This window comes from Dermacentor albipictus, chromosome 7, assembly GCF_038994185.2.
Source record: "Dermacentor albipictus isolate Rhodes 1998 colony chromosome 7, USDA_Dalb.pri_finalv2, whole genome shotgun sequence".
Lineage (NCBI taxonomy): Eukaryota > Metazoa > Arthropoda > Arachnida > Ixodida > Ixodidae > Dermacentor > Dermacentor albipictus.
The window spans coordinates 94,596,071-94,622,687 of record NC_091827.1 but is presented as its reverse complement, the minus strand read 5'-3'; the positions used below and the strand labels follow the sequence as shown (position 1 = coordinate 94,622,687).

The following is a 26,617-nucleotide window of genomic DNA, read 5'->3' as shown; positions in this document are numbered from 1 at the left end:
TTTAAGCTGTCACGGTCACAAATTTATTAAGCCACAACTCAAAATGCTGGCAGTTTCCATGGCCCATCTTATGAAGAATTAACGGGCGCGATATTTTTGCCTTAATAAAGATCACTTTTGATACAGCTTGACTGTATACATGACATATATTTCTTATTGCTTTTATTTTGTTAAACGAGCTCGGCGATTTCCGCGAGCATTTCATACACAGCAATGCTATACTTTTCTACTGATATATTCTTGTATCCATGTACTCGGACCCGATAATCTTCTTTAAGCCTACGATAACTTTACACGCACGTAATTCTAAAATATACTGGCAGACTTAGAAATGCATCATAAAAACTATCGCAACATTACCCTAAAGTTTTATAGGGGACGCCTTAGTGCATAAAACCACAGGCCCTCACGGCAACTTCAGAGCGTTACGTTAAAGTGGAGACATGACACAGAAAAGGAGTCGCCGCTGCGGCGGAGGTCATTGGGGATTGAATGGTAAACGCGAAATTGTGGTTTCGGCTGGAGCCATCGCATTCAGATGAACATTAAATCTGAAAATTATTATGTACTGATCTTTGGCTGTGTGTAATCGACAAGACGGGTCAAAGTAGTCTACTGCCTTCAATAAGACGAATTTAGTAGTAACATGGGACTTTAGGGCTCCAAATCCAAAATTTACTCCACACAGGAAACGTCGAGGTATTGCCTCAACTTATACGATGCCGCTAGGTCAGAGGCAACAACAATCTTTATTTATCGATAAGGGCGCATAGCATTAGCAAGCACTGTCGTAGGTATGAATGTAATGGTTCACGAAAAAGGCCGTGTACTGTTGTCATCACTGCCTAGACCGTAAAACTTTCTCTGTTCTGAAAATGCAGACTCTTCCCTTTCCCCTCTCTCCTCCACACACAGTAATGTGCCTGCGTGAGTCGAAGTCGAATTGACGAGTGCGACATAAATTAAGAACTCACGAATTTACTCACTTTGAAAGGGGAGAAGAACCTTGTGCGTTTATTTCTTTAGTGCATCACAAGATCACAAAAAGCATTCTCAGGCTTTTCAGTCTAGACTTGGGCCATGACAACACGCACCTTTTTGGTCACCTAATTGATATCAAGCAAAACAAACGATGTCCGTTCCAACCACTGAAATAACAACAGTTCACTGCTTCATTTAGCTTTCGTCCAGAACCATCAGTGCCTCGTCTCGCATATTTTTCCATAATTCCATGACGGAAGACTTATTAGCGGCCTCTCGTATAGCCGCCTCCATCCTAAGGAGCAGCTTTGGCGTAAAGTAGGTCTTCCAATCACCAACTTTGCCTTTCCTTACGACGGTAAACTTCTTTCCGTCACCACAGCGGAAATCCTTACATTCCACATTCAGTCGTGCAAGCGTGCGCTGCCAATCCCCGCCGGAGCTGTCGTCAAAGTCTATTACAATCACATCTCTCATGTAATCTGCCTTGCACCTTTGAAGTAGTTTTTCCAGCATCGCTTCGTCGCCTTCAAGCTCAGCAGCGTACTCCTGGCCCAGAAACCGAGCCAGCCTGAGCACCGTGCCTCTCGTGTCTCTGGCAAGTTCCTCGTACGTGACAAAGAACACGTTGGGTTCGTCCCGCAGAGCGTACCCAGCGATGACGTGGTCGAAGAAGTTCCCGTAACCGATCTCTCCAGCCAAGAACGCGTCCACGAATTCTTCGAACGTAGCGTCTGCGAAGCCGTGGTTTTGGATCGTTGTGAGCATGTGGTATGACGAGACGCACACGTCCCAAGGGTTTCGTGCCACGTACACGTACTTCGCCTCATCGCTGATCAGTAGCTTTCGAGGTGGCGGGCGCGCGGCCACAATCCTCATCGGCAGGCTCGGTTTCCAGCGTTCTAACCCAATTATCTCCATAATGCGCATGTTCTCCGTGAATTCCCTGTAAGTCTTGATTGGTTGACCCCTCTTCAGGATGAGTTGTATGATATACGCAACCCAGTGGGTGCCGCTCTTTGGAAACGAAAACAGAACGAGATCTCCATTTTTTGCACGAAAGTTCATGGACTTCCGATAAAGTTGTGGGTCGTACAAGGCGCTTATGAGGATTCCGTCTACGAGATTGCAGTGCGGTCTTCTTGGAGTAATTTTTAGCATCTCAGGTTCTTCGTCCAGAATGATCGATGTGGGACCCTTTGTCTCTGCCATCTGCGTACAATGAGAAAGAGCGTAACTGCCTCAAAGCTTTCCTAAACGTAATGTGTTCTTTGTGTCATGGAAGCTACAGAACGTCACAAGTCAATAACTAAATAGCTCAACGTCGGACCTTACTGACGACAATCTCTAGGCCTCGAAGAAGGCCGCCTGGTTGGAATGGTGCATTATAAAGCAATAGGTAGGCGCCTATTAAAGGAGTGTATCGGTCCCGACATACTATGAAAAAAGCGCAAGGGATGTGGCTTTACCTAACTGGCGACATGGCCTACGCCCTCCCCCCTCCCCAACGCCGATACTTTGCCCACTCTAAGTTTTAATGAGAGTTTTGTGGAAGGCGCTGACTTGGTCGGAAGCTTATGAAGAGCTTCTTCATTCTGTGTTTATTCATGTATTTTAAGTTGCCAACCACTATCCCTCACCCCAGCTCATACCAGTAAGCCATCCAGTTATTAAAAGTTATTATATAAAGGTTTACAAATGAACACTACGCCAACCACAATGAAAACTACATCTTTAACGCGAAGACGGTATTCAGACCTTTCACTAGAATCTTTACAGAAAAATATTCTCAACTAATTAGGGTAAATTGGCCTGAACATTGTACATAGTCAGCGAGATTCATGTCCACAATTCTGCGGAAGCCAGCCTGGCCGGACGTTCATACTAGCCGCCTGCAATTTCTGCTAATGTTGATTTAAGCGAATTCTGTCAATGTCCTGGTACCAGCTAACAAACCTCAGGAAGAAAGATTCGGGTTTTTGTTGATAAATTTTTGTTAATTGAGCTCGACGTAACGGTCGTTTTTCACCCTCTTGTATATCACTTGCGCATATACGACACTATGGACAAAACAAACACTGCAATGCCTGTGGTAGTGATGGTGGTAGTTACGTGTAACTGCAGGCGGGGGTTTAAGCGTGGCGGTCGAGGCACTACGTTGCTCCTGCGCCATAGCGTTTATTTCTTTGTCACATGCGGTACTTACCACCACCACTTATCAGAATTTATTTACTGTGCGATATACGAGGCATGGGTAAAACAATGACGATTGCTTCTACAAGCCTTTGTAATGTACGAGTATGCGCACTTATAAAAGCTAACCAGAAGCTAAGTTCCAGGAAAGTGAGAAGGCTCCTTAGCCAAACACGCAGTGAAAATACATTTGCACGTATTCTTACCCAGGATCAGGTTGCTAAATGTTGTTGAAAGGACGTGAGTTCGCCGACTAGCCCGCTTGTCTCAGCACAGCCCGAACCAGGGCCGCGGACAGAGCTTCCTATCGTTCAGTAGGGCCTTTATTCCTTCTGCCGCTTATATTCTCTCCTCCGTCGATGTTTCACGTGCATTTTGCTTCTTATTTCACGTCACATGAATTCATTCTGTGTGTCGCACAATTTGTAGAGAGCCTTTTAGAAGGACAAAGGAACGTTTGATTAATTTACTACGGAACGTTCAAGAAAAAATTTGGCTCAACGAAAAACCAATAAAAGTGCTTTGCGGCCACGTATGATAGGTAATGCTGTTAAACCACAGAACACCTGCGACGCTAAGTACGCTTAGTATACGTACAACGCGACAACAATGTGTTTCTATATTTGTGGAGCTGTCACACAGACCTTAATAAGTCTCACTGAGTGGCTGAAGCTTCGCGCTGCTTAACATGCGGGATTGCTTCGGATAACGTGTAAAAAAAGTCCCTGTTCTTCTAAATTATTTTCCTTTGGTCTTGTATGCATCTCCTGAGCTGCTGTTGGACGTGAAAACCCGTATTCTCTTTTTTCTCGATAGACTACTTCCATAGACATAGTCAGCAGAGGCTCCCAGGAACATGGTTATGCGCGTTTTCTCTGTTCGTAATACGACATCGATTGACGCCATTTGACATTACTATAGAGTTTCAATTACTGTTGGTGACTTTTTACAAACCCTTGCCTGGTCGAGGCAAAAAAAATGCACATTTCTAACCAAAAATAGATCAATGGGGATGATAATGATGGAGAAGATTAGGGACTGAGATTGTCGTCTATGTATACTTTAATACATTCTGGAACTCTCTTCTATTAAATGGAAACTACTCTGAATCGCATCCGACGCTAACGAGTCCATGGTTGGATTCTAAGGAGGGGAAACATGGTATCAAATTTTACGATCTTGTGTCGCTTATAAAAGCAGCATCACTACTCATAATAACCACTTCGGTATGTCTGTGTAACTAGCTCGATACGTTCTACATAAAAGTGTTTCTCCGACCGTTAATAAAGCCCGCGAATACACGCTATGTTCCTCGAGCGACCAGTCGCACGGGAATTTCGCGTGCATTTGCGGACTTCTTCCACTCTCAGAAAACCACATTTATGTAGCACGTATGGAGCAACAGGAAGCTGTATCGCGAGCTTTTCATGTCGCTCTACAATTTTCTATTTGACACTTTTCATATATTTACAATAATTTATATGTCAATTAGTCCTCCATAAGAAAAGCAACAAAATCCCAATAAAGAAAGGCGTCAGGTAGGGAGATACGATCTGTCCAATGCTATTCACAGCGTGATTACAGGAGGTATTCATACCTGGATTGGGAACGATTGGGGATAAGAGTTAATCGAGAATACTTTAGTAACTTGGGATTCGCTGATGATATTTATTGCCTTGAGTAGTAACTCAGGGGACCAATTGCAATGCATGCTCACTGACCTGGAGAGGCAAAGCAGAAGGGTGGGTCTAAACATTATTATTAAGTAAACATAATTCTAAAGAAAACTAAAGTAATGTTCAACTGTCTCGGAAGAGAACACCAGGCACTGCAAGTGGAAAGGGAATACATTTACTTATGACAGCTAGTGAACGCGGATCCGGATCATGAGACTGAAATAATCAGAAGAATAAGAATGGGCTGGGGTGCGTTTGGCAGGCATTCTCTGATCATGAACAGCAGGTTGCCATTATCTCTCAAGTGAAAAGTGTATAACAGCTGTGTCTTATCAGTACTGACGTACAGGGCAGAAACCTGGAGGCTAACTAAAAGGGTTCTACTTAAATTGAGGACGACGCAACGAGCTATAGAAAGAAGAATGATGGGTGTAACGTCAAAGAATAAGAAAAGAGCCGATACGGTGAGGGAACAAACGCGAGTTAATGAAATCTTAGTTGAAAACAAGAAAATAAATGGGCATAGGCAGGACATGTAATCAGGAGGGAAGATAACCGATGGTAATTAAGGGTTACGGATTAGATTCCAAGGAAAGGGAAGCGTAGCAGGGCGCGTCAGAAAGTTAGGTGGGCGGATGAGATTGAGAAGTTTGCAGGGACAACATGGCCACAATTAGTGCATTAGTGCACAATTATTACCACAATTAGGCCTCCTGCTTCTCAGGTAATTGGAGAAGTGTGGGAGAGGCATTTGCCCTGCAGTGGGCGTAACAAGGCTGATGATGATGATGATACGTCAATTAGTTGATTGGTAATAATTACATAATTAGGTGATTGAAATAAATAGTTTGAGCATGTTCAGGCGACGGTAAACAACATTACCTTTCTTCTGTCGGACTACATGGCACTTGCGTATTTTTAAACTCTGGCTAAAATTATCTGCAACACCTTGTATATTTCGAACTCTGTAATTTCAAAATTGCGGTTCTACGTTAATGTTAAGGTTTATCTTCATACCCATCACACAGAAATTACATGAAAAGTTGAAGACAACTTGACGGCGGTAAGAGCAGAGCCAGTTACCTGTGCATTACTTGTCGAGTACTCAACCAAATTCGAGGGAACGGGGACGAAGTTTTTGCGCTCGGTTGCTGGTTTTCTTCTGGTGCTCAGTTTTCTCTATTTGTGTTATTTTTGTGTGTCTGTAACACGCAACGACGTCTGTGCTTAACCCTGAAGACTCCTACTCTGCTGGGAGATCCTGCCGGTGGAGCTTGCCATGGAAGATATGGTCTTGGACTCGTCTGGTGGTCAGCGTAGGTTGCACGTGGTTCGGAAGCGCCTCAGTTCGGCAGTAGGATCTGACGCTGCTGATTCCGAGATTTCTGACTCAAGGTCGGAAGATTCCGATGCTTTCACACATGTCAAGCAGCGCCGTCCGAGGCGGACGTCTCCGGCATCGTCCTCAAGTGAAGCGACTACATATACAGCACTATCAAGACTACGACAGTAGCTTTTATGCCCGTCGACGTGGTGGTAAGCCTGAATACTATGTGCAGACAGAAACGTAATGATTTCTTCTTCAAACTGGCCCCTGGACTAATCCAAGAGGTGCGCGTGAACCCCTGAAAAACGTCATAGCCGTTGACACGACTCATGATAAGATGGCGCAAACTCTACTCGCTTTGCCTGAAATCTGTGAGGTCCACACGCCTCCCTATATACCATACGGTACAAATATAGCGGCTGGTGTCTTATGTGATGTTGACTTGGATCTCAAAGAGGACATTTTTAAGAAAGTGATCATTTGCACGCTACCATGCAAAATAATTAGCGTTCGAAGGTTGGTCTCGTCAAAGTGTATGAAGATACTTTTTGCCTCTGCAATGCTGCCTAGTCATATAAAGGCCGGACTTGTACGCTAGCCTGTTCGACCTTTCATACCACGGCTTTTGCAATGCTATAAGTGTTTTAAGTTTGGAAATGTTCAGGGTTTTTGCACCAGAAATCGGGTCTGTGCCAAATGCGGTGGGGATCACCATGTAGATTCCTGTGAAATTAAGGCATATCGGTGCCCTAACTGCAATGGTGAGCATTTGGCAACGGATAAAGGATGTTCCACTTTGAAGAAAGAACTAAAAGCACTAAAAGAGAAAGCCAAGAAGAGGGCAGCAGGAGATGAAAGCTCCCGTCGCCGTAGTGCTGCTCCAGCGACTGGGAAGCAGCACGTTCAAAGAATGACGAAGACACAACGCATCAGATAGTAGGGGGGCGGGCCTCCTGCTTCTCAGGCAACTCGTCACCATCGTTGCTATCGAAATCGTCGGAACAAGTATCTACAAAGACTTCGACCACAGTGGAAAGCACTGCAAGCACAGCACCTAGACCGGTCTCAACCAACGACGATGTGCAACTTGTCAATCTTCTGAAGATGCTTGTCAAAGTCATCAGATCTGTAATCGCCGGGTCCCCAGACACCAGCAGCCCCAGCAGCTGAGCAACTTTTGGAGGCCCTCGTTCTAGTCCTCGACGGCCTTCACTAGACGTTTTACCTCAAACAATTTTAACAGTTGTCAGCAGCCTCACCCATATTTGCCTCAATGTAATGTCAGGTCGATGCGACCGAGGCACGCTGATCTAGTTCTTCGACTCATCGCTATGAAGACTCCACCAGACATTATAGCACTTCAGGAAATTAACGTAAGGAACGATGGATGTCGATTGCCAGGCTTCGTGGATGTATACAGTAACACTCGATGCGCGGAACCAGCTTGTGGCTTTTTCCAGTGCGTGGACGCGCTGCATACGCGCAATGCTACAAAGGCATCAGTGTACGTGCGTGCGGACTTGGATTTCGTGGTTATTGACATACACGGCATCTGTGACGATGAGTTTGAGTGTGCAGCTGTTACTGTGAGCCTCAGAGGTGTGAGTACGACGGTGGCGAGCATAAACAACAGGCCTGCACATTCTTCCGAAACCTCACTACTTGAGTGCTTAGCGTCTCGGTGTGTTGCATCGTTAGTGTTATGCGAATATTTTAATGCCCATTATCCACGATGGTGTAGCCGTCCCCAAGGCAATTGTGGGACAGAGATTAACGAGATCATTATCAAGAACAATTTCCGAATATTGAATGACGGTTCACCTACATTTATAGCTAGAGGAAAGGAGCATTCCACTATAGACCTTGCCGTATCAACAAGATATGTGTACTTAGCCTGGTCATGTAAACCTGACCAGTTGGGCTCGGATCACAATACCGATTTGGTTAACACCAAAACATACTGTGGGTCGCCAGGCTGTCGCGTATAGAGTGACTAACTGGGACAAGTTCCGTCAGCTCTTCTCAGAGGCACCATCTCAAGACAGCCTGTTTAAACTGATGAGTGGGTGCTTACGAGAAGCTACAGTACAACGACGACGGAATATCGTCAAGGCAAACCCAGATCTAAAGCTTTTATGGCTCCGCGCATGCCGACGGTGCGCTTATAGGCGGGCACAGCGCTCTAAACGAGGCACCGACTGGACTATGTATAACCGCATTGATCCAGCCATACGGCGGCATACAAAACAGCTTCATCGCAAGAGCTGGGAAGCTTTGTGTAGTTCGTTGCATATTGGAAGTGGTTTTGGAAACGTATGGCGCACATTGAACGCTCTCCGCACTCCTGAAATTCGCAAGAATACTACGACTGCATTGAGGATAGTGACTGGCCAGTCACCAAAAGGTATAGCGGACGCATTTGAGGACATTTTCGTCTCTCCTGCATCCAGTGACACCACAAATGGCGACCTTCCTTTTTTGACAAGTCACAACGCCATAAGCGCTTCCTACGGTCCAGCTTGCCAGATGGATGACGCAGATTTCACTCTTGAGGAGCTGCGGCACGCGCTGAGCCCCTCCAAACGCCGCTCTGCCCCAGGTGAAGATGGTGCGACATATCAAGCATTGCTTAACGTTTATGAGAGTTTCCATGACCGTGTATTCGACGAGTATGATGAAGTATGGGAACTGGTGTAATCCTTGATGAGTGGAAATCGTCCGTGGTGATACCACTTTTGAAGCCCGGACACCCTGCAAGACACTTCAAGTCCTACCAGCCAATATCCCTAAATTCAAATGTCATCAAGTCAATGGAGCGAATGGTCTTGTTTCGCTTAGATGTCAGGCTAGAGGAGCTTAATTTTTTCCCTTATGTCATAGGTGGCTTTCATCGCCGCCGTTCAGCTGTAGACAGCATATCATACCTTGTCTCAGTGCTCGAATTTGCTAAAGCAAACAAGCATTCCGCCTACATGATTTTCCTAGACATACAGCACGCTTTCGATTCAGTTCCGCATCAGGTGATTATTTTCGCTCTTGCAACCGCGGGAATTTCGGATCAAGTGCAACGCTTTGTGCATAATTTTCTATCAGAGCGCCAGATGAAATTGCATGTCGGAGGAGTAACTAGTGAATACCGAAATGTGAAGTGCGGTGTCTCACAGGGCAGCGTATTATCACCGCTTTTGTTTGACACCATACTGTCCGCGCTTCCAAGTCGTTTGCCTCGGGACAGTGACTTCCCTGTGAGCATAGCTGTCTGCGCAGATGACATTGCTCTGTGGATAAGTGGCCCTTCGCACCTTGGTCCGCGACTTCGTGCAAGCCTGCAAAGAGCTCAAACCGCAACTCCGGAGTGCTTGGGTGAAATAGGCTTGCTCATGTCACCTGCTAAGTCGGCTGCAATAACATATCTCCCTAAACAATGCGCTCGTCGAACAATGAGCCGACTGTACCTTGGAGAACCGCCTATAAACTGGATGCGACAACAATGTTATTTCGGGTTCATTGTGGATGATCGTACCTCTTGGCGTCCTGCCATTAAGTATGTACGACGCAAATCGCACTCCCTCCTTAAGTATGTGGCCGCCTTGACTGCTAGACGCGCTGGCTGCGACCAAACTACGGCTCTCCAAGTGCACCATCATCTGTACTCTCAGGCATGATGTACGCGTTACTAGTTATGAACATACCACCTAGTTTGATGGCTCAACTGGAACGAGGTCATCGCGTTGCCCTTCGACTAATACTTGGATTACCTCGTGAGGCGCAATCTGTTGCATTACTCACTGAAGCTCTTCAGCTACCCATGAGGCTACAAGCAGACAAGAGAGCTCTATATCATATTGAGCGTCTGCACCGCGCCTCGAATGGTCACTCACTCCTTGATTGTTTCATTCACCGCCCATCATCTCGCATGGGACAAATGGCGGCATTATTTGTGAATATCACTGACATTTCTGAACATGCTGCTTCAGTTACGCCTCTGCCTCCAAAAGATGTCACGAAACACGTATTCCCCATTTACCTCACAATCCCTGACATGCATAAAAAGTCTGATAGGCCTCTTTCAGCGATATTCCATACGGCTCACTCTCACATGTTCGAAAAGTTTCTAGATTATTTTCAAGTATTCACAGATGCATCTGTGCACAGCGACGGTCACGGCGCCTCTGCAGCTTTTGTCTGCCCTTTGACTCAAGTACGGCGTATCTTTCATATCCCTCATCCAACTTCGTCAACAACTGCTGAGCTAGCAGCGATTAATGTTGCACTGAAATACGTCCAGGAGGAGTTTACTACATCGAAGATTGACATATTTACGGACTGCGTTACAGCGCAGAGAGATTAATTATGCGCTTGTGCGCAGCATTACTGACTCGGCGAGCAAAATTTCATACCGTGGGGTATCTTTCGCTGCTCAATGAATACCTTCCCACGTAGGAATGTCTGGAAATGAAGAAGCTGATCGGCTCGCTTCAACTTGCACTCATAACAACTTTCACTGCCCAGAATTTTTGTGCAAGCTTGATGACGCTCGTCTGATGCTGCGTCGCTACCTACTCAAGCAGCATCCAGACCAGCGCGTCGCAAATGTAACGTTTCCGCCGCGCGTTCGCGGTCGAGGCTTGCCTCTTTGCGCTAGAGCACAACTATTCAAGCTGAGGGTTGGCGGCTTGAACGTGCACGAACGTTTGTACAGACAAGGACATGTGGCAAGTCCATAGTATACGTCTTGTGGCTTCTACGAGACGCTTCAGCACATTATATTTGAGTGTGCCGCTTTCAGTGCGCAGCGCATGTCGCTAGTGGGAGACTATAATCTCCTTGGCCTGTGGTGTACGACACTCGACCAATGTTTGTACCCCAGTGGTTGTGCGTCTAAACGTGATCACGCTCATCGCGCTCTACTTACTTTTCTACAGTCAACTAACATAGGTTCACGTTTGTAGTGTCGAAACTATTATATTCAACGTTCTGTAGTAGCGTGACCTGCAGTGACCGGCCCTACTGTGTGTGATCTGTACTGTGTTCTACTTCATTCTTTAGATTTGTTTGTTCCTCTTCCTTTCCTCTTTCCTCCCCTCCTTCCTAGCTTCGATCTCTTTGTGGCTGTCACTTCCCTTCAGAAGAGTAGGCAGGCGTTGTGCCCCTTCCAGTGGCAGTTGCCAGCCTGCAACTCGCTTTAACTTTCCTGTTAATTGTATGTGTTCAAAGCAAATAATAATAACCAAATGTTTAACCCAAATAACCAAATAGCTAGAGCTGTTTTGAGGAGCAACTTGGGCGACTGGTTATCGAGATTGTAGGCGTGTCAACGACAGCACAACCAGACTATGGTCATGATAGTGGAATGACTACGATGGAACCACCACGATGGCATCATGACCAGGATCACATACCTAGTCAGCCAAGAAAGTAGACAACTTGGGCCACTTGGTAGGTGCAAGAGGATAGATACACTCGAAGCGGCTGAAGTAGAATAAAATTTCTGAGTTTGAAGTCCCAAAACCAATATATCATTATGAGGCACACCGTACTCCAGTGTAATCTGTAAGCACCAGAGGATATTTAACATGCCTCGAATGCCCAGGACACGGGTGATTCTTGAATTTCGACAATTGCCCGAAACGCTTACCAAAGAGCTTCTAAGCGAGTTCCATGAGTTGGAGAAATTTCGATTTGGCTGCTTCGGCAACAGCCTGCAGCTTGCCATAAAGGACGCAATTCGGCAAGTATGCGGTATTAAATAAAATATTCGTTTCATATTTTGTGCATTGATACGTCGTTTATTTGTTAGTATCTTCATAAACAATTGCTTGGTTCAAGCTTTTTAAAATTATTTGCCACGAATGCATGGACAAATAATGTAAAAATATTGTTACGTAGGAAGACGCAGACGAAAAGCTATGTACAAATATATTTACAAGGAAAATACGCTGCGCTTGGCCAAGAGGCGACAGCCCGCGCAAGCTTCTAACCGTCGTCGTCGTCTTCACACTGCTGGCCTTTCGTGATCGCACATATTGTGCCGTAGCACTACCCCCGGCTGCAAAAGCGCCGTCCCGGAGCGACTAAAGATCGGACTCGGAAGCAGTGTAGTAGGCCTTGAGCCTACTGACGTGTACGACATCACTAGATGCCACAGCAGAGGACGAGGTTGAGCCCACAGGAGCAATTTCGTAAGTCACAGGCGTCACCTGGCGCAGCACGCGGTAGGGCCCTGTGTATCGCGAAAGAAGCTTCTCGGAAAGTCCGACGTGACGAGAGGGCGACCACAGGAGCACGAGCGCACCAGGTGAGAACTGTACGTCACGATGGCGGGCGTTGTACTGACACTGCTCAGTAGTCTGTGAGGCCGCAAGTCGACCACGGGCAAGCTGGCGTGCATGGTCGGCGAGGGCGATGGCGTCGCGCGCATACTCGCTTGTTGAGACCGCAGCAGGAGGAAGTGCCGTGTCTAGGGGCAAGGTAGGGTCGCGACCGTACAGTAGATAAAAGGGAGAAAATCCGGCAGTGTCGTGCCGGGAAGAATTGTACGCAAATGTTACGTAAGGAAGGGCAATGTCCCAGTCGTGGTGGTCCTTGGAAACGTACTTGGCCAGCATATCGGTAAGAGTACGGTTTAACCGCTCTGTCAGGCCATTGGTTTGAGGATGGTATGAAGTGGTCAGTTTGTGTTGAATGGAACAGGAACGCAGAATGTCAGCGATAACTCTCGAGAGGAAGTTTCGACCACGGTCAGTAAGCAGCTGTCGCGGGGCGCCATGAAGCAAGATAATGTCACGCAAGAGAAAGTCCGCGACGTCAGTGGCGCAGCTGGTAGGGAGAGCCCGAGTGATAGCGTATCGGGTGGCGTAATCAGTCGCGACGGCTACCCATTTGTTCCCAGAGGATGACGTGGGAAAGGGACCGAGCAGGTCTAATCCAACACCAAAGAACGGTTCCACAGGGACGGTGATCGGCTGGAGATGACCGGCAGGTAGCACCTGAGGTGTCTTCCGACGCTGGCAGGGATCACAGGCAGCAACATAGCGTGGAACGGAGCGAGCGAGGCCAGGCCAATAGAAGCGGCGGCGGACGCGGTCGTACGTGCGGGTTATCCCAAGATGTCCTGCAGTGGGTGCGTCATGCATCTCAAAGAGCACAGTCTGTCGTAGATGTTGTGGCACGACAAGAAGAAGACCAGGGCCATCAGGGAGGAAGCTCCTTCGGTACAGAATGCCGCCCTGGAGTACATATCGGCGAACGGATGCGTCGGTAGGTGTAGAGTGCAGACGCTCGATGAGAACTCGCAGCGATAGGTCTCGGTACTGCTCATCGGCGATGTTAGCGAAGGCAGACACAGAGAAAATGCCGTCCGCGGTACTACTGTCGGCGTCGTCAGGCTCGTATACCGGGTAGCGAGACAGGCAGTCAGCGTCCTTGTGTAGTCGGCCAGATTTGTAGGTGACGGAGAACGAATATTCTTGGAGGCGTAAGGCCCAGCGACCAAGTCTTCCTGAAGGGTCTTTCAATGAGCATAACCAACAAAGCGCGTGATGGTCTGTGACAACGGAAAAGGATCGGACATATAAGTATGGGCGGAATTTCGCAACCGCCCAAACTAGGGCCAGACACTCACGCTCAGTGATGGAATAGTTGCGCTCCGCGGGTGAGAGGAGCCTGCTGGCGTAAGCGATAACACGGTCGTGGCCACGCTGGCGTTGTGCCAGTACTGCTCCAATTCCGTGACCGCTGGCATCAGTACGGACTTCGGTAGGCGCAGAAGGATCGAAATGGGCCAGAACGGGAGGCGTTGTGAGAATGTCGATTAGATGAGAGAATGCAGAGGCCTCGTTATCGCCCCACTGGAAAGGAGCGTCTTTTTTCAAAACGTCGGGTAGTGGTCGTGCTATGGCGGCGAAATTCCTCACGAAACGGCGGAAGTACGAACAAAGGCCGATGAAGCTGCGCACATCCTTGACACACTTCGGAACAGGGAAGTGCGCAACAGCATGGATCTTGCCTGGGTCCGGTTGCACTCCGTTCGCGTCAACGAGATGTCCAAGGACGGTAATCTGGCGATGGCCGAATTGGCACTTCGATGCGTTGAGTTGCAGACTGGCTCGCCGAAAAACGTCCAGGACTGCTGAGAGGCGCTCGAGGTGCGTAGCGAACGTTGGGGAGAATACGATAACGTCGTCCAAGTAGCACAAGCACGTGGACCATTTGAAACCGTGAAGAAGGGAGTCCATCATGCGTTCAAAAGTGGCAGGAGCGTTACATAGGCCGAACGGCATCACCTTGAATTGATAAAGACCGTCGGGTGTTACAAAGGCAGTCTTCTCGCGGTCGAGATCGTCCACGGCAATCTGCCAATAGCCGGAGCGAAGGTCAATAGAGGAGAAATAGCGAGCACCGTGGAGGCAGTCAAGGGCGTCATCAATCCGAGGTAGGGGATACACGTCCTTTTTGGTAACCCTGTTAAGGTGCCGATAATCCACGCAAAAGCGCCATGAGCCATCCTTCTTTTTTACCAGCACAACCGGTGACGCCCAAGGACTACATGACGGTTCAATAATGTTCTTGGCAAGCATTTTGCGAACTTCTGCGTGAATAACTTGACGCTCAGCTGGGGACACTCGATACGGGCGGCGATGAATAGGAGGGGCATCGCCGGTATTAATGCGATGTTTGACAGCTGTAGGTTGGGCCAAAGGACGATCGTTAAAGTAAAAAATGTCGTGGTAGGAAAACAGAGCGCGGTAGAGTTCACGAGCGTAGTCGAAGGGCAAGTCGGGGGCAATCATTTTCCGTAAGTCAGCAATGGTACAATTTGTCGACTGCGATGGTAGAGGAGTATCGGATGAAGTGTCGTCTACTGCAATGGATGCTACTGAGTGATCCTCGAATGAACAAAGCTGGGCCAAAGACATCCCACGTGGCAGCACTTGTGTCGGCAAGCCAAAGTTGACCACTGGCAGGCAGACGCAATTCGCCGTAATAGATAAAACTGTATGGGGTACTGTGATCCCGTGTGTAAGGAGGACGTCTTGCATAGGAGCCGCGATGTAGTGACCGTCGGGGACTGGTGGGGATGACACTAGGCCAACGTAGGTCAGTGCCGAAGGTGGCAAGCGAACGAAGTCGGCGGAACTGAGGCGACTGGGGTGGGGTTCAGCAGGATCCAGAACAGGCAGGTCAAGGCGGAGAGTACTGGCGGAACAGTCGATGAGAGCAGAATGTGCGGAGAGGAAGTCTAAGCCGAGGATGATGTCGTGGGGACAGTGGGCGATGACTGTGAATAGCACGATGGTTGAGCGATCGGCGAAGGAGACGCGGGCGGTACACATACCAATTACGGGGGCTGATCCGCCATCGGCGACACGGACAACAGGCGTCGTGGCGGGCGTGATAATTTTCTTGAGCCGGTTACGAAGGTCAGCGCTCATTACGGACAAATGCGCTCCAGTGTCTATGAGAGCAGACACAGCAACACCGTCGACTTGCACGTCAAGAAGGTTCAGATGAGTGGGCAAAGTCAGTAGAGGATTTGGCGGCGTAGGGAGCAATGCAGCGTCACCTCGAGGCGCTGCATCGTCTAGTTTTCCGGCTGGGAGCGGCGTCCGAAGGGAGTCGGCGAATAGGAGCGACGGGGCTGGGGAGAGCGAGATTGTCGTCGTTGGGGCGAAGGCGAACGAGAATAGGGGCGGTTCGTTGCAGAAGAATCAGTGGCGGCATTATCGGAGCGTGCGGCATAGGGACGAGAAGGGCCACCTGAGGGGCGAGAGTAGGCAGTATAAGTAGACCGGATCGGGGAACTCCAGCGACTACGACAGTACCGAGAAATGTGCCCGATTCGATGGCAGTGGAAACAAATAGGCTTGTCGTCAGCAGTGCGCCATTCAGATGGGTTGCGGAAACGTGGTGGGTAAGAAGATGCGGGACGGGGCGAAATCGAAGAAGCCGGGCGGGGATCAGGGCGATGGGCCGAGCAGATGGTGTGAAGACCCATGTTTTCAAACTCCTGGCTGACAACTGCCTGGATCAGTGAGACCGTGACTGCAGATGTGTTGGTGGGACTGGAGTCGAAGGCAGCCGGATAGGCGGCCTCGATCTCACGCCGGACGATCCTGGTAACATCGGCAGTGTTGTTGGGACGAGGAGCGTCGGCACAGGAAGATGTCGCTGGGGTGTTGGGCAGACGGGCAAACTGCTGGTCAATACGTCGGCTTTTGGCGAGTTCCAGGCGGCGGCACTCTTTTATAACAGCATCCACCGTGGCTACGTTGTAGCAAACGAGCAAGTTGAAGGCGTCATCGGCAATGCCTTTGAGGATGTGGGAAACCTTGTCTGACTCAGTCATGTGGGTGTCAACTTTGCGGCACAGAGCCAAGACGTCCTGAATGTACGTGACATAGGGCTCTGTTGACGTCTGCACACGGCCGGAAAGGCCTTCTGCGCGGCAAGTTGTTGACCGTAGGGGTTGCCGAACAAGTCTCGAAGTTGTGTCTTGAGTGAATCCCAACTGGTGAGCTCATCTTCGTGCGTGCGATACCAAACTCGAGGTGTGCCACCGAGGTAAAAGACTACGTTGGCGAGCATAATAGTAGGGTCCCACCGGTTATTGCGGCTGACGTGTTCATACAGGCTGATCCAGTCATCGACGTCTTCCCCATCGTGGCCCGAGAATACGCCAGGATCACCGGGAGCGGGGAGAGTGATGTAGGTCGGCGAAGTGGCAGCAGGTGTCGGAGCCGGCGGAGTCGGGTTGTCGTCACCAGGAGCCATGAAGGAAGGCTCGACGTACCGTCCACTGCGAAGCTCCGTGACGAGGTACAGGGAACGTCCACCTCCACCAGATATGTTACGTAGGAAGACGCAGACGAAAAGCTATGTACAAATATATTTAAGGGAAAATACGCTGCGCTTGGCCAAGAGGCGACAGCCCGCGCAAGCTTCTAACCGTCGTCGTCGTCTTCACACTGCTGGCCTTTCGTGATCACACATATTGTGCCGTAGCAATATATTAATTGTATTTTGAAATGTAAGGGCAGACAACCGTGCTTATTATAGTTTCGTGCTTTAAAGCTTTATTATACAACTACACCGAGCTCACGTTTAGCCGAATTTTCATGCGTGGTTCGCTCTCTTATCTTGGGGATTTGTGGTGCATTTCTTTGAAGGGCCGAGGTCATGAACTCTGCATCCTATCAAATGGTGGCTACAAATTATTTTCCCGCCGTAGGCCAGGCACCAATCTTTCTCGATTTCGAGGTCTGTTCTCACCACGTCAATCGATCCCTCTGAAATGCTTCTAAAGACAAACGAAAACGAAACTGGCACATTATATAAAGAACGCCAACAGTGTCCCTGAGTTACATTTTAAAAGATTTGGATTTGGTTGATTGCTTGTTCAAGCTATATTTGTCTTATTGTATTTTATGCTCATTACTATTTTTCTCCTTTGGCTACCTCCAGGAGGAGGAATAAACTTTTATTGTAGAACCAGCACTTTATGATGGCCGGGCCTAAGCCTCCCACGCAGGCACGTCGAGGGCTTGCCTCGCTGCCGCCTCGCGGGCATGCTGGGTCGCCCAGGTTTGGTCGTCGAGTGCGGGGCTCCGCAGAGCCTCATGCAACCTCGACGAGAGAGTCGTGGTGTTAGTCTGGGTGTACTGTGCTGGGCACTCCCATAGCATATGCGGAAGCGTAGCCGGGTGAATTCCACAGCACCGGCAGTTGGGGGTAGTGTAGACGTCGGGAAATATAAGGTGGAGGCGGGCGGGTGAAGGGTACGTGTTTGTTTGTAGTAGACGCAGGGTGGTAGCCTGCGCCTGGCTGAACTTTGGGTGAGGCGGGGGGAAGATTCGGCGACTTTAGTAAAAGGCCTTAACGAGATCGTTATAAGTTGTCAGACTGTCCCTGGTGTCCAACTCATTTCCAGTGACTCCGGCGCGGTTGACCAGGCCTCGCGCAATGGAGTGGGTGACCTCGTTGAGATTGAGGAGGTGTGGGTGGACAGGGCCCGCATAGGCCGGGATCCATGTTAGGGAGATTATGCTGTCTTTAGAGTGTGGTACCTGGCAGAGGATGCGAAGAGCTTGGGGAGAAATATGCCCTTTGCTGAAGTTAGTGACGGCTGAGCGAGAGTCACACACTATGGTGTGACAGGTGGGATCTAAAGTGGCCAGGGCGATGGCCACTTCTTCAGCCGTCTCGGCAGTGGGGGTAGTGACGCTGCAGGCGTGGTGTAGGGCTCCATCGCGTGTGGCGACGGCCACAAATCGTGTGCCATGGGTGTATTGGGCTGCATCAACAAATGTGACGCCAGGTACGTGGGCAAGGGCTTGTGTGATAGCTCCGGCCCGAGCTTGGCATCGGGCCCTGTTATATTCATGGTGCATATTTCCAGGGATAGGGTGTATGTAGATCCAGCTACGGATGTCGGTCGGGATCGGTTGTTTGGGGCCCTGTTGCTGATGGTAGTTTAAGCCAAGCGTGGACAGAATAAAGCGCCCTGTTTCAGTAAGGGTGAGCCGTTCATGCTGAGAGCGTTGTTGAGCTTCAATGACTTCGGAAAGGTTGTTGTGAACTCCCAGTTGGTTGAAGAGTTCAGTGCTGGTGCAGTGCGGGAGCCCAAGTGCTTGCTTGTAGACCCCTCGTATGAGGGTGTCGAGTTTGTTTTGCTGAGCCCGGTGTATTTTTTATTGAGCTCCGCCCTCCCTCCTGCCCGGGAAAATCAAATCCGGTGCACCTCTCACTCCATCTAGCACAAATCGCTGTGCCCGTAACAAAGTTTCCTGGCATATAAAACCAGTCAGCGAAGCGGCAGTCTGCTGCTAGTAGGTTTGTGTTAGTATTCAGATATTAGCGGCCGTGGTGCCGTAGCCATGACACTACGTGCACTACACTTATTCCTGAAAACAGGAAGGTGCCACCTATGGATTAATGTGCACTCAATTTGTTGTAGGGCTGAAGAAAACCGTTGTGGCTGTCCCCGCTTTATTTTGTCCAATGCACTTTTTAAGAGTGGCCATGTGTCGCCCCACGCAATACCGTATGACACTATATGTCACCATTGTATTTCTATAACTATTGCATTGCATGTTTGCCGTTTGCGCTACCTTTAGTTGCAGTGGAAATTGTCACTTATTGTCGTCCTCGCTTTATCTTAGGCCCAAACAATGAAACGTTCCTTTCCTTCGAGTGCTTCCTAACCTTACGTGAGGCCTGCTTACAGTGAAGGACCGATGGAGGAAGCAAGCATACTCTGAAAGCTCCCTTCACCCTTCCTCACGTAAGGAGCGGTTGCCGCCATGCCTGGGTTCGAGATTATCTCTTAAAAGTTTTGGCGAACACCAGAACACCACTATTCAATAAAAAAAGTTGTATCGTCGCACAATCTTTAAGTTGATGAGCTAATGTAGAGAAGCGTGGATGCCTTTTTCTAGTTTTGTTTACAAACCTAAAGAAGTAGCGCATTACAGTGCAAAACTTGATGTGCTCCAGCAACGCTGGCACGCCGGCGTCTTGCAACGCCTAGCAACGCCTAGCAATACTTTCATGCCGCACGCGTGACTGAAACGAACGTGCCTGGCAAAACGTACCGTGCTCGCGCTTCTCCGAAGGTGGGCGACAGCGCGCATGCGCAAGTAAACGTCACGTGGTTAAGCAGTGAGGCGAAGCGCTCGTTCAGGGCCAGGAGTGGCGTAAGGACGCCTGAAGGTAGCTTGGCCCAAACAATAAAACGTTCCTTTCCTTCGAGCGCTTCCTAACCTTACGTGAGGCCTCCTTACAGCGAAGGACCGATGGAGGAAGCAAGCGTACTCTGAAAGCTTCCTTCACCCGTCCTCACCTAAGGAGTGGTTGCCGCACGCCTGGGTTCGAGATTATCTCTTCAAATCTTTCCACGAACACCATTATTTTATTAAAAAATGTTGTATCGACGCACAATCTTCAAATTGAATAGCTAATATAGAGAAGCGTGGACGCTTTCTTCTAGTTTTGTTTACTAAAGTTAAAAAAAGTAGCGCATTACAATGCAAAACTTGATGTGCTCCAGCAACGCTGGCACGCCGGCGTCTTGCAACGCCTAGCAACGCCTAGCAATGCTTTCATGCCGCACGCGTGACTAAAACGAACATGCCTGGCAAGACGTACCGTGCTCGCGCTTCTCCGCAGGTGGGCGACAGTGCGCATGCGCAAGCGAATGCCACGTGGTTAAGCAGTGAGGTGAAGCGCTCGTTCAGGGCCAGGAGCGGCGTAAGGACGCATGAAGGTAGCTTTGGAGCTACCTTATGTTGAGGAAGCACCAAGCAAACCTTCACCGAGGGCCCCTCAGTAAGGAAGCTTTCAGAGTGACATAAGGTAGCCTCACCTCAATGAAGGCTTCCTTAGTGAGGTAAGGAAGATTTCATTGTTTGGCTCCTTATGCTGAGGAAGTACCCAGGAAGCCTTCACGGAGGGCGCCTCAGTAACGAAGCTTTCAGAGTGACATAAGGTAGCCTCACTGCAATGAAGGCTTCCTTACTGAGGTAAGGAAGATTTCATTGTCTGGCCCTTAATCTTTATCTTAGCTTTATCTTAATCTTTATCTGAATCTTCATCTTAGCTTTATCTTTATCCTAATACAAATCGAGTAAAAACTATACTGTAACCTTTTTAATATTATTGTAACTGCGTGTAAAATGTAAAATAAAATTAAATGTTTTTTTTTGATACACGCTGTTTTTGAATATACCACGCACGACGCGCTGTTGCCGGTACTGCTTTGTTGCCCCGTGCTATAATCAAGATGGCTGCTCTTCGTGTCAACGCATGTCAGCACTGCTGCGTTTCTGCTTTCTAAAATCGCAGGAGATGGCTTGTTTCCTTTTTAAATACCTTGCAAAAAGTGCATGATCAATTGTTTTACGCAATATTTTCCACATGTTCATGACATAGAACAGGACAACAATGTAGCCCGCAAAGGAAATTCAGGCGGACAGTGACAACTTATCAATTACACTCTTAGAAAAATTTGCACCCTTTGGGGCGTATCTTGTCCCACAACAATAATCGTCATCCGTGCTGCCCGCGTTTCCTTTCTTTAACGCTGCGAGCCCGGTACTTTCCAGTCGCGAACGGCATGCGCCTTATCAGTGTGACGCAGCATTCTCGACAGGAAAGTAGCGAGCGCCGAATTTTCAGGAAAGGAAACGCAAGCAAGGCAGATGACGATTATCGTAGTGGGACAAATATACACCCCAAAGGGTGCAGCCGTTTTAAGAGTGTACGCATTTCAGCGTACGCTGTGCTTTGTGAGGTAACGTCATATTTGAGTATAAAATTAAGCTTTAGTCTTTTGTTATAGCACACGTAAGGGCTAGCCAGTGGGCTTGACAATTGTAATATTGTCTATTCTTACCTTTTTGGAATGTACTTGTTTTTTCTGTCGCTGCGAGAAATAAAAAACATGCGTGAGCACTCAACAAAGCTCACTAAGCGACGTTAGCTCTTAGCTACGAAGAAGTGTTAGTTTATTGGAGTGAACGCAAAGGGGTGCTATTTTCTGTTGTGTAATAGTTTATTTCTTTTGATGATGGCATATGAACCCGCCGCATATGAGGGCACATGGTATCCAGTATTGATTTTGTTGCTTCGATTGCTGCAGTTTGAGTGCTTTAGTGCGTTACCGTCGGGAAATGAATCATTTCCCGACGGTAACGATACAGCTAGCGGGAACACTAGACTGTGTGGCTTTGTGCCCTCTCTGCGCATTTCAAAAGCACAGCACGGAAGAGGCTAGTACCCCAGGCGGGAAGATATGCTGTCATCACGCTCGTGAACACGAAGGATTGCTCGCATGGTGTAGCCTCACTACCTTACTCCGACAAAGTATAACTAAATGTATGAATGGTAGACTGCAAAAATAAGAAAACTTGAAGAAATTGCCGTGAATTGAACTACAGCAACACATTTAGTAAGGAAAGCTTTAAAGCAACATGTGCCATTGTCTGAGGTAACTATAGTACTATATAGTTAACGTAATGTGTCCACCGCTTTAAATTACCAGGACTATTTACGACCTTGTGCCATTCTGCTAGGCGTTGTTACGAAAATAGCTGACGTGTTGTTTGTTTGCGACGGCGCATGTCTCCACAGGGCGCAAGTGGAGCTGACGGAGGCCGCGCGGGAAGGACATCAACTCCGCCAACAAGTGCGCACTTTGGGCGCGCGACCTCACGCCGTATCTTGAAATTGACCTGCAGACACCTCATGCATTTGTGCGTGCTGTGTTCTCGCCGCCCTTGCGTTGAACCGACAGATCGCGCGACGGTCGCTTCGCTCGCTGCTGCTGCTGCGCTTGTCATGCCACCGTTTTGACAGGGAGCGTGCGCGTTCATCCAGTGTGCTGTGTTGATGTTTGTTTGTGCTCGCTGACACCACGCTTGTTAACTCGGCTAGTAAACGAATGCTTCGAATTTTACACTGCCGATAAAACTAGTATCCTTACTTCGTATAGCTGTCTCATAGTTTGCTATCGCCATCGGTGCTTCGCCTTTCCGGCGAAAGACTTTCTTTTAGCTCAAGAAATTAAAAATGCGCATGGAGCGTATAGCGCAATCCGACCAATTAATATGGATTACATATCAGAGAGCTTTTTACTTGATTGACAGATTGCAATATTCTGGTTGCTAGGTAAAACGATTAGCTTAACAGCTTCATAAGTATTATATTTAAAGCATATGTGCATATTCCGAAACTGAGGGCAAGAAGCAACCAAGTCGTTTCATCACTTCACTGATCGGCTTCAATGCCGCAATTTCAACATGTGCCCTCAAGTGAATAGTTGCGTTAGTTTAGAAGAGTTAAAAAAGAGGAATTCATCAGAGAAGATGCATATTCATTTTTTATTGCTTCCTAACTAGCTGCATGATGTGAAAAATGCTGGAAGCATAGTTTCACAAACGGTATGTTAATGTTGTCATGAATAGTGACACGCATAAAAACAATGAACAAACCGCCCAAGATAGAGATAGGGTGGTAATTACACTTGTAGCTGAACCGGTCGAGGCCAACCTGAGATCTTTTTCTTTCCGTGTCATAATTCACTGTTGTTTCTTTAAAACGAAGGAATAGTCATTGTGGGGATCTGTCGCTTTTTGTATGCTTAACCGTACTTACGAAAGTGAACCACAGACGCCTCAATTACCCTGAGGTGCACACATGGGCTACTGCATATGGGCAATAATAAAGTGAATGCAATGCAATTCCCTCTGTAGCCTTCTACATTCTTAAAAAAATCAGCCACCACCAACATGGAGCTGTGTGTGCAGTGTGTGTTGGGTTTTTTGCATGTTGGGTGCATGTGCATGTGCCTGTAGCGTAGATGTTGTGTGCGTGTGTATGTTTTATACGTGTTCTGTATGTATGTGTTCTGTGCATGCGGCAGGGCGTCTACAATATGTCCCAGGGTGAGGGCTGTTTGTTTCAAAGTGTATACGGTGCCACTGACTGTCCACGGACTAATCTTCTTTAGTTACCTGAAACGCAATAGTCGTCTGGCTGGAATAAAGATATTTTAGAAGTGGCCTCTCACACGGTTCTCCCACGCGCACACACTGCAGGGCTTTGTTGACCCCTCTTCCAAAAGAACGTATTGTCCTTCACTGAGTTCTGTACAAGCATGCTACTGCCATATGTATATTAAAGAGCCACTGTTGTTTTCAGGCCAGTCGCAGCACGACACCCTGAGAGAGCAAACAAGGTCCAGCACCCAAGAAAGCTGCACGGCATTGTACCAAAAGTTTCCTCCATAATCATAATTTAGCAGTAAGTTTTTCTTGCTTGAAAATAAAACACTTTTTTATTTTTGTACGAAACAAACTTTAGCCTGGTTCTTTGTAGCATCATTTACCCCAGTGCTAGTGCTGCCACGTGCTCTTTGTCACGCGTGACGACATGAACTATCTGGTTCCTTGGTTTATCGAGAAAAAAAACACCCGTCGCGATAGCTAAGAGGCTGTAGTGTTGCGCTGCTAAGCACGAGGTCGCGAGATCTAATCCCGGCCGCGACGGCCCCATTTTGATGGGGGCGAAATGAAATAAAAAACGCCTCTGTCCTCTGCATTAGGGGCACGTTAAGGTTCCCCTGGTGACAAAAATTTATCCGCAGTCCCCCACTACCACATGCTTTTAAGTTAGCACAGCCATCAGATTGAAATTTCAAAAAAAAAAAGTTAAAATATGGGGTTTTACGTGCCAAAACCACTTTCTGATTATGAGGCATGCCGTAGTGGAGGACTCCGGAAATTTCGACCACCCGGGGTTCTTTAACGTGCACCTAAATCTAAGTACACGGGTGTTTTCGCATTTCTTTTCCCATCGATATGCGGCCGCCATGGCCGGGATTCAATCCCGCGACCTTGTGCTGAAATTTATTTCCTCCATTTATTTGAACGTACTGTAGCTACACACGGTCATTGCAAGAATGGGGATTACAAAATACAAATGTAGCAAAAAACAAGAAAGCGCAAACAAAAAGAAAACAAGATGCAAAGCAAGATCAGAGGTTAACATATACAAGATCGCAGAATTCAGCCTGTTGACAAAGAACGAACATGTCCGGGCAAAGCATTCCACAGTTCTATAGTATGGACAAAAACACTATGTAAATCTCTCGGCGTGGTGATGAGGACACACATTCAGTCAGGATCGTGTAAAGTGTATGTAAGTACACCATTTGTGGTGAAGCTGCTAGGTAAAGGAAATTGTGGAAAGGTAAATTGTGGAAAGCTGTGTCTTACCACTACGTGAATACTGGTAAGACACAGCTCTTATAAACTTTTCTCTTGAGGGATAATGGCAACCTGTTGTTCATAATCGGAGAATGCCTGCCGAACGCACCCCAGCCCATTCTTATTCTTCTGATTATTTCAGTCTCATGATCCGGATCCGCATTCACTACGTGTCCCAAGTAGATGTATAACCTTACCACTTCCAGGTACTGAGGCACTGGAAGTGGCGATGTCGCCTTCTCCGCCACTTCAAGATGGTCCTTACGCGGTGTCCCCACTTTGCGACATCCTCCTGACCCGTCAAATAGCACTACCACTGTCAATTGTAACTCTTGTCAACAATCAAGCGTGGCTTCCTCTTCTGAACCTTGGTTCGTGTTTGCAGGTGCTTCCTGAGGGTGTATCTCTCGCTGTGCTGTCCCCTTTGGAAAACTGTAGAGAGGCTGCTCTTACGCCCGAAGCACGATTCAACACTGCTGCAGCTTCTGCCCCTCCTAATTCACGACACAAATTCACAGCAATGATAGCTACTGATTTACCGCTTACTTACGCCGACGCCCTTCACCGCACTCGGATGTCCTATGAAGACATCTTTGATTTTCGCAATCGCCCGACCCTTGTCGTCACCCATCCAATTCCCACTGGTGGCGCTCCTGATAATATCTGGAGATTTTGTATCGATCATCGTCACTTCAATTAGATTATCAAAAAGGATGTGTATGCGCTTCCGCGTATTGATGACGCGCTGAACTGCTCAGACTGTGCCAGCTATTTTTCGTTAATTGAGTTGCGCTCTGGCTACCGCCAAATCGCAGTTTATGAACGAGATCACAAAAAGACCACATTCGTCACCCTAGATGGTCTCAACTAATTTAAACTGATGCCTTTCGGACTGCGCAATGCCGCTGCTACCTTCGAGCGCATGATTGACGTTCTTCTGCGCTGATTCAAATGGACCCCATGCCTCTGCTACGTTGATGATGCCATTGTCTTTTACCGAAGTTCCAGAGCCACCTCCACCTATTCTCAGCTGTCCTTGCTTCTTTTCGACGAGCTGGCCTACAACTCAATTCTGCAAAATTCCATTTCAGCCACCGCCAAATGCGAGTACTTGGTCACTTGGTTGACGCTGCTGGCGTCCAGCCTGATCCTGACAAAGTTCTTGCCGTTGCTGAGTTTCCCCTTCCGCGCTCTTCTATCCATGTCCGAAGTTTCCTGGGGCTGTGTTCCTATTTGGTGATTTATCCAAAACTTTGCCGACATCGCTCGTCCTGTCAAAGCCCTGCTTAAAAGCGACACCAATATTAGTTGAGGACGCGACCAGGTTGCAGCATTTTTAACGCTTATCAGTCACCTTATCAATCCACCCATGTTGGGTCATTTTGATACGCATGCCTACACAGAAGTTCGCACTGATGCCAGAGGGCATGGCATTGTCGCTATGTTGTCCCAACGACAGCGGGACACCAATCGGATGATCACGTATACTAGCCATCTTTCAGCACCAGAGCGCAACTACTCCATGACAGAACGTGAATGCTTGGCCCTTGTTTCGTCCATTGCTAAGGTCCACCCTTACCTGTTCGGTCGAGATTTCACCGTCATGACAGATCATCATGTATTATGTTGGCTTTCCTCACTCAGAGACCCGACAGGCTGTCTTGGTGCTCCGCTTT

The 26,617-nt window shown here is 48.1% G+C and overlaps 1 protein-coding gene across 1 annotated transcript; it reads right to left on the bottom strand.

The window, feature by feature from the left end:
• Positions 1-1,062: 1,062 nt before the first annotated feature.
• On the bottom strand, positions 1,063-26,617 carry LOC135896992 (sulfotransferase 2A8-like). The gene is made up of 3 exons (XM_070521374.1): positions 26,521-26,617; positions 21,569-21,598; positions 1,063-2,193 (listed from the first exon to the last, which is right to left on the bottom strand). Exons 1-3 carry the CDS (start codon positions 26,557-26,559, stop codon positions 1,177-1,179), a joined length of 1,086 nt encoding a protein of 361 aa, XP_070377475.1. The 5' UTR covers positions 26,560-26,617; the 3' UTR covers positions 1,063-1,176.